The sequence below is a fragment of the Micropterus dolomieu genome, linkage group LG17 (genome assembly GCF_021292245.1).
Source record: "Micropterus dolomieu isolate WLL.071019.BEF.003 ecotype Adirondacks linkage group LG17, ASM2129224v1, whole genome shotgun sequence".
NCBI classification, from domain to species: domain Eukaryota; kingdom Metazoa; phylum Chordata; class Actinopteri; order Centrarchiformes; family Centrarchidae; genus Micropterus; species Micropterus dolomieu.
In genome coordinates, this window is record NC_060166.1 from 18,920,811 (window position 1) to 18,929,779 (window position 8,969).

The 8,969-nt window shown below is 37.9% G+C and overlaps 1 protein-coding gene across 3 annotated transcripts in view; it reads right to left on the minus strand.

The window, feature by feature from the left end:
• Positions 1-5,340: 5,340 nt before the first annotated feature.
• The window catches only part of naalad2 (N-acetylated alpha-linked acidic dipeptidase 2), a 20,481-nt gene continuing 16,852 nt past the window's right edge, over positions 5,341-8,969 (minus strand). For all 3 annotated transcript variants that reach the window (XM_046074656.1, XM_046074658.1, XM_046074657.1), the window contains exon 21: positions 5,341-6,690. In XM_046074656.1, coding sequence (XP_045930612.1) covers positions 6,501-6,690 — 190 coding nt within the window. In that variant the 3' untranslated portion in view covers positions 5,341-6,500. The remainder of the gene's footprint in view (positions 6,691-8,969) is intronic.

Genomic DNA, 8,969 nt, shown 5'->3' on the forward strand with positions numbered 1-8,969 from the left:
AAAAACTACCACATATGCATTTGTTGAGAATATAATATACAGTACATTGAAGTGAAATTATTCAAGTATCATGTTTTTTTGTAGATTTTTAGTATAACAGATACACATGTAATACACCTATGTAACTATCCTGCATGTAAAAAAATGTTTTTCATGCACATGAACTTTTCCACATCAAAATTAAAAAAACAAGTCAAAAACACATTTTTGACTGAATTTGTAACCATTGTATTAAGTAGCTCTAAGGATTGAACACCAACATGTTTATGTTAATGAATATCAAAAACTTACCCAGTAAATGAGGATGTATTTCTCCACAAAAAGTGTCAGGAGGGTGGGTAGGGAAATATGAACAGGAGTCTTTATAGCACATCACTTTATAGAGCCGTTTACCTCTTCCGCCATATGACCCAAGAAACACACCCACAGCGGTTTGCTTATTAGTTAAAAAGGGATTAAGACTTTTAATGAGACGCTGTGGATGTGTACTGTGTGTAGACTGTAAGATGTCGGATACCTGTGTATGTTTTAAGGTAAAAGCACATGCCAAATCAATTAACCAGCTTTCTTTATGTGTGTGTTCACCAGAGGTGAGTGTTAACAACAGTCTGCACAAAATGTAATCTTTAGTGTATAGAACAAGTTTTGCTTTCTCACATATTCCCAAATAAAAATCTAGTATTGTATTTGATGCTTAAAGTGGTTAGTATTTCTTTCTTTTGTCTGTTGCATCAGCTGAAAAATCAGCAAAATAGTTAGTTTGAGCATGTCTTTTGGTTTGTCTTTGTGTTGTTTCTGTCTGATGCTCTTTGGACACATAACAACGGGAAAGATAAACCCATATTAAAATGAAATGAAAGAGGCCTCTGTGTTTAGCTAAGAACTGAACAGCAACTTCCCCTTTTCCATAAAGCACATGCAAATGCAGGTTCAGGAGCCTAACAGTGTGAAAGTTTCCTGTCAAATATGATGCAAACATCTGTTCTACGGGAAGATGCTTTTCAGTTATGGAGAATGTATTGAATTTGGTTATGTCAGCTGCATACATGAAAAAATGCTTCCTTTGTTGAAGGTGTTTGGTTGAAAGGAAAGCTGATACATGGGTATTTTCATTTATAGTAATATTTTAAACACAGGCCTTGGGGATGTACTTCATAGATCAAATACCTGTTTTTCTTTTCCTTTATTTTACCAGTAAAAGTGATCTTGAAATTCAAGTCTTTTTTTAAGAGACACCTCACCAAGAAGGCAGCATTAAACATTGTTCCACTGATAAACATTATACAAACAATTTAAACAGAGTAAGAAAATTGTCATAAATATGTCAATGCAAAAGTTTAATGTGCTTATAAATTACACACAAACACACACATACATACATACATATATATATATATATATATATATATATATATATATATATATATTATATTAATGAGAGTACATGAAGTAACTCTCATAATTACAGTTTTTCTCGATTGCTTGAACACATTCCTTGAAATTATGCCTCTTTTTCTCGAAGCTCTAAACACAAATCCATAACTTCTCATCCAATTCCCCAAACGTCCTATTTTCAGGTCAAAAAGAAGCTGTCCACTCAAAACCATTCAATCTTGCTGAAAAACCAAACTTTGCCTTCAGACATAACACACAAGCCCTCAAAAACACACACACTACAACACAGTCTTACACACTTGTGAGATAAATTCAAAACAATACTACAAAAACAGGTTATAATTAATGTTAATGTTGTGATTCTCCCCCTGAGAAACCTTTTCACATTATGAACATAACAAATGTAAACTGTTATGGCAGAAAATTGTGTCCTCTTACATTTAATCTTTTATGTATGGTCTTTTAATATTATTATTATTACTATTCTCGTTATGGCTTATAGATATATGTATTGTGTTTTTTATCCTTAACCTTTCCTCTCCTATACCCCTTATGTTAGTTCGTCCACATTTACTAGGGTTTAGGTCAGAGCTGTGAGATTGTTTTGGTGTTTTCCTCTCTTGTTGTTCCTCTCCTGGAATGTTCATTCAAGGCCAAGAGAGGATCTCTGTTCCCCAAAACATAGAAAGCTAGACTGTGTAAATGATGATGCATCCCTTTGCTCAGGGCCAGATGCCCGAAGCTGCCCTAGGCAGCAGGTCTCTGGACCAGCTGTACAGTATATGTGTTGTAGTACTTCTCTGTTTATTCTCTTTTGTTAATAAATTCTTCAAAGACAATGGTTGGTTGTAACTGTCCAGTGTTCTTTGCTCAACCCCTCACCAGGAAAATAATTTCCACGACATAAACATTTGCACATTTTTATTTCTTAGTACTCTACAGTACAACACACCAAACAACAAATTATTTTGCCCCAGCATCCTGTCTTTTGTCTGGGACAGACCAGAGATTCTTGTTCTCCACTTCCTTCTCCACCTCCTCCTCCTCTCTCTACCTCCTCTTCCTCATTACTACTCCTTCCTCCTCCTCTGCCCTACTCTTGCTCTGCATCCTCATCTTCCTCCTATCCCTTCTTCTCCTCTGACTCCTAATGTTCCTCTTCCTTCACCTCTTCCACCTCTCCATACTGCGTTTCCTCCTCCTCCTCCTCTCTGGTGTCCTCAACCTCTTCCTTCAGATTTCTTTGGATCCATTGTCCATCCATTGAATTGTTCCAAAACTGGATGAACTGACTCTGGCCCTGTCATCCATCTATTGAAGATTCACATTGGTGTGTTATCAGTTTTGACTGTTTTATGTTTCCCCCTGGGTAGCTGTGTGCTAATTGAGCTCAAGCTGTGCTGATTGAGTGAACAATAATGAATTTTAGTGCTTTCTCAATGACCACATGGTGTAGGCAATGAGAAATGAAGGGATTTGTGTGTAGAGTTTAGGAAAATGGGTGTGCTTTTTGAAAAATGGAGTTATGGTTTTGAAAGTTTAGTTCAGAAGCCTGGTTTTATAGTGCTTAAGCAATTGAGAAAAACTGTAAGAGTTTTTTCAACTTAAGTCTTCATTCTGACATAATAAATTAGAAATAGAGTTAGTATCTAAAAGTTTAGACTTACTAAGTCAAGATTTTGACTTTCCACTTTTTAAAACTTTTATTAAATACTTTGTTCTTAGGTATTCTTTACATATTTCTTTCCCCCACAGTAAAAGTGTAGAAATGTATTTTTTCGATGTATTCAACTGTAATGTATTCAAGATACTGTTTCTCAACTGCTTAGATGCATTTCCTGAAACTCTAACCTCATTCTCAAAGCTCTAAGTGCAGTGTCCAAAAGAGTAAAAACATTTCTCTTCATATCTTTTCTTCATATCTGCAACAATGTCACCAAAGCACCTTCTGATTAGTGTGTAAACCCAGAAACTAAAAATATCTTGTACATGCAAATATATAATTAATTTGTTTTTTTTCCAAGCTCTTAGGCCACACAACTTGGTCAACTTGAATGAAATAACGTTTTGTGAGGGAATTTGCAAAATATTAACCAGGGAATGTGCAAATGCTCACAAGTATGAGGTATAAAGAATATGTTCATGTGCAGGATAGTAATTCCAAAGATGTGTGTTAATAACACATTATGTGACGTGTAGGGTCTATGGGGACATTGTAAGACACGGTCTCAAGAACAACATAAACTCAAGGATTTCTGCACAGAGGAAGAGGTCAATGACGTGGAGATTGGCACTTCCTGCTCTAAGGTAAGGAGCTGATTCTGTTTCTAGTTTAGTTGGCCATCCTTTGAATGTAGAAATTTTTTTACAGAGACACAGACAATAACATCATCCATCCATCCATCCATCGTCAACCGCTTATCCTGCCTACAGGGTCGCGGGGGGCTGGAGCCCATCCCAGCTGACATCGGGCGAAAGGCGAGGTACACCCTGGACAGGTCCAATAACATAATATGATGCCCAAATTAATTCTTACTTTAGATTACTTTTAACATCTACTTTTTGATAGTGATAGCTGGGGAAATGTTATTTTTCAAAAGTGAAAAGGACAAAAAATCAAAAATTAAACTATGAGGACAAACTGCAAGTAGAATGACATCCAGTGTGTGTGACTCTCTTTAACTCAGTCTTAATCTAGACCAGCAAGCGACGAGGAAATCTGCAAACACCACTCCTGAGTTCCTGTTTGCCATGAGAGGTGAGAACACAGTCACAGCACACTGTCTAATTAGCTTGGCAAAGTCTTTATATCCAGTTTTTAGTGTGCAATTGTTAGTATTGTAAGTCCACATTACTTGCTGTAGAGATTGTAGTTGAATGTGCTTTATGAAATGTGTTGTGTGTTTGTTTGCAGCATGAAGTACTGGAGCTACTGCAGGGAGAAAACATCAGACTTTTACTCCTTTATGTCCCAATGGAAGACCTGGTTACGACTTGGCGCACTCCTGTGGTAGAATAAAAAACCCGATCGTTCAGACAGCAAAAGCCTGTGATCTTTAGCCGCAAAAGTATCTCTTTTCAAGGAACTAAAAGGTTCCTTCAGCCCCTGTTGTGTGCGTATAAATTGCCGTACAAAGCGATGCACAGGCATCATTATTTGTAACCACTATCCATGAGTAAAATTTACAAAGGAACATCAGATTTGATTGGAATATAATGAAAATCTATAGTCTTTGCTTGACCATTAAAGCAGCTTTTTTTGTGTGGGAATATAATGAAGAGACACATGATAGTTTTTTTTACAAATTTAATAACAAACTGGATAAAGCCATCAAAGTTCTTAAAATAACTCCATTATTAATGACACCTTTGAGTGTTAACTGAACTGCAGTAAGCCAGACTCAAGCTGCACAGCCAAGCCACAGCCAGCCATTTAGGTCACAGTTGGCTAGTTGCCTGCCCCTGCCTTGCATTGCTCTTGGCTAGTAGAAAGCAATCATTAGTTATAAACCTATGCAAGGGAGCATATTTTATGAGAATTTTTAAAATAAAGTTTCTGAGGGTCTGAAAAAGGTGAGAGGACATGCTCTTTCAAAAATAAAATGCATTGGCTTATAGTAGAGAACAAGATCTGTTATATTGCTATAGGACAATTCTGTTGTCACTGGATAATGGTAAGGACATGTCCCTGTATTATCCCTAAATTCTACACCCTTGAACTTGTGACATGTTTTGTGTATTTAAAAGGCTTCACATTCTTACAAACCTTTTACCAAAAGCACCCCCCCCAAAAAACTGAAGACGCACAAAAGACAGATCCTAGACAACAGATTAGACGTATCTGCATCGTGGATTATGTATAATTAATAAATATTACATGAGCAAACAGGCTTTTTCATTTGTTCCACAATAAACTACACTAAGTGGGTAGAGAACCATAAAAGACAAAGAGCATGCATTTTTATTCATTCTGTCAGGCTGTGAAGGTGAACAGAATATTAGTGAAACTGATTGCGGCAAAGATAGAGGTATCTCTTAAGAAGGCAGAGGCGATCACATTGGGCCCCCTCGACCTGCTCTCCCTCTTACAGGGTCAACAACAGGAAGAGGCCAAACATACAGAGCCATCTAGAACCTCACTAGTGTCCCTCCTCGGCTCGTCTTTTTCTGAGCAGATTGCCTCCCGTCTCATTGCGCATGGTGAGACCTCTTGCTGTCAACTGATGACTCGAGTCATCATGACTCTGTCACAGTCAGTAATATTGGCAACATATTGTAGCTTTAATGCAATGGTGGTGAGGCATATCATTCGGTCTTATTGGCTGGTTCATCTATCCAGTGTAGACATAAGGACCAGGGCACACTTTTCAGTGTGTTTTTTGCATCTCTTAAATTGGTTACTGTTGTTCAATAGTGAAATAAATGTTTCTGGACTGGACGATGTGCACTGTGTATTTTAGCTTGCATTCAGTTACTCTTTTTTTATTCAGCCTGTTAAAGAGTCCTTGGAGGTCACAAAATAAATTACAAAAACATTCTTGTTAAGTCTTTGTTGCACAAAGGCAAACTGTTCAGTTCACAACATGAACATTTTAAAGATTATAACTTTTACCACTAACCTGTTCATTCAGGCTTAACATTATATGTTTTTGGGTGTGTGCAAAAGTACTGTGTCTTCAAGGAAATTAAAGAAAAAAAATCACAGCATGGATGAAAATAAAACATTTCAGTCACATGTCACATTTTTACATATTACATGCACAACATATCAGCTGTTTTCAGCCCACATGTAAAGAATGGATTCATTTCTGATTGAATTATTACAAAACAGCAAAAAAAACATATTACTTTACTGAAGCCACATTACAAATTAGAATTTAAGAGTAAAAAGACAGTTTTGTAATTTCTATATATATGGTGATGGCGCCCAGAGATTCACTGTATTACTGAGCTCTGGACGTTCCTGGAACATGACAGGTTAAGATAACAGTGATTGTCCATCTCTGCATGTGTTACAGGAAGTGTATTCTCTCTCTTCACATTCTGGTGTTATAACATAAGTGTAAACAGATAGCTCAGTCACATGACTTTAGACTGCGTGTGCTTCATGCAGGTGGTGTTAGAGTCATAGCAGCAGCGTGAACGGTGAATGCTGCAATGCTGATTTGACGCTTGACTTCCTCCCAGGACTTCCCTGGGTCGTCTGAGTTCTCGATGTCAAACAATGCATCATAGATCCCAGGGAAAGACTCCCCAGCATATTTGTTATGGCTGCTGGGAGCAAAAATCACATGCCTGAAACAGAGAAGAGGAAGAGTGTTATGTTAAGGACCGTACTGGAGATATTACAGATTCAATATTTATTGTGTGGGATTTTTAAGAGAAGCTCAAAAGTGTGAGGAGTAAAGGGGGGGGGGGGGACAACAATCGTTCTAGCACTCCACAGGTATCCAGTATGATTGTCAAACTCCTTTTTTTTATAGTTTTATAATATATAATATATATTTGGAAATATGTATAAATAGACAGGATGAGATCAATCTGTAGAAAACAAAACAACTCAGATAAGTAGGGAAGCTAAAATATCCAGAAAGGGTTTAAAAATGCATCAGATTAAGACAACGGAAGGATTTTAGAGCCATTATTTTTTTAGGGTGGAAAATGTATAATAGGTTGAATAAGGGAATTTAAACTTGCACAGATACGGTGTAATAGAACTGACAACACAGTTTAAAGGATATTACTCTAACCTCTGAGGTACATAAGACTGCATTGTTTTGCTGGAGAATCAGTCTCTTTATCGTCACCTCTCATAGGATAAACAAGCCTACCCCACAGTCTGCTTTGAGTCAGCTGCCAAAACTAGGTCTGCTGATAAAACAGACCATGCTTAAATTAAAAGTTGGTGTGTGTGGGTGTGTGAGAGAAAAAGAGAGAGAGAGAGAGAGAAAGAAAAAGATGGGAACTACAAAAACAAACATGGTGGATGTAGTGGACCTAAATTTATTAGTTATGCATTTTAATAAACTTATGAGAATTGACACCCAATTATGAATTATTATTCATAAAATCAAAATTTCCTCGTAAAGGGCACCACCGGAGTTGTTATAATCCTAGAGTCTCCGGACCTCTAGGTAGTTTTGAATAATTATACAATTATTACTAGTGATCAGTTAGTTAATAATCGCTCAATTATCTTAAATCAGTCAGTCAGTCTCATATCTAAAGGGTCAATTCTCTTGGCAGGAACTATAAATAGGCAACACACACAGCTCTTGATTATATTACAGTGAATTTATTCTCTAACTAAGGTGATAAAAAGATGGTTGGATACAGGGAACAAACATTTTCTGAACAATGAGCCTGGAGGTTCGATTGTGGGAAGCATTTGACTCATATGGCATAGAAGAGCTAATGAAAGTAAACTAATGCTATAGTTTAAGAGTTAAAATGGACATCTGATCACAGGACGTGTGTTAAGTCTTACTGCTTGTCGACAGCCTGCTTTTGGCCTGTTGCACGGGTCCCACGCTAGCTGCCCGATCCTGGCTTTTTGCTAGGGATTCTCCGGGGTTCTCCGTGTCTGATTGAAAACGCCTCCTCCGTCTGGCAATTCGGCTGTTTTCAGGTTTCCTTCGTTGCAGCTGGCGAGACCACGTGGTTTGGTCTGACCTCGGTGAAGTTGGCTTCGACGAAAAAGGCTTAAAAATGGAACTTGGTCGTTCCTGAATTAGTCCAGTGTAACTTAAGGGACTGATAACTTTAACAAACAAAAGAAATAAAGAAAATAAAACAAACTTAAGGCAGATCGATGTCTCGGCACTTCAGGTGTGGAGCTTCAAGCGAACAAAGGCCTGTTTGTTTCGCTGGTCGACTCTGGGCGTGTTGCCTGGCGAGGCACGCGTGCCTCAGCATCCAGCGAGCAGGGCATAGTGGCAGAGCCAACAGCGAAGCGAAGAGAGCGAGAGAGAAGAGCGGAGAAGAGAGCGAGCAGGTCGCGTGTCGCTATTTTGTTGCCTGGGGCGTGGTTCCCCAGGGGGCGTCTCAGGTTTCCCCAGGGACTGCCTTTCCAAACTTAATGTCTAAAGAAAAGAAATCTATTTGCACGTATTATAATCAAATATTTTCCACTATCGAACCTCAATGGTTGAACGGTTGTACTGTTCTAGGCATTTGGTAACAGGAAACAATTGTCACATTATTGGTCAGGATATTTGTACATTTAACAGCATTTCCGACGAGGGCATGTAATACTTATTTCGCCCACTTGGGGGAGCTCAGGTTACATGAGGAAAGCTTGGATTAAATCAAAGATCGTCTCTCCTTAGGAACCGGGGAATTTGTTGATTCATCCTTAAATTCAAGCTGGCGATTAAGAGTATAGTAAAACATTTCTTTGTCATCATTTCTAAAGGGATTTTGTAAGAAAGTATTATGAACAAGCATTGATTACATTAGATGAAGGAGTGTCTTGCTGAAAATAAAAACACTGCACAAGTAACTTCTTTTCAGCACTAATATCAACAACAGATAGCAACAACAGTTAACATAACTACTCAAATAGAGGCAAACGT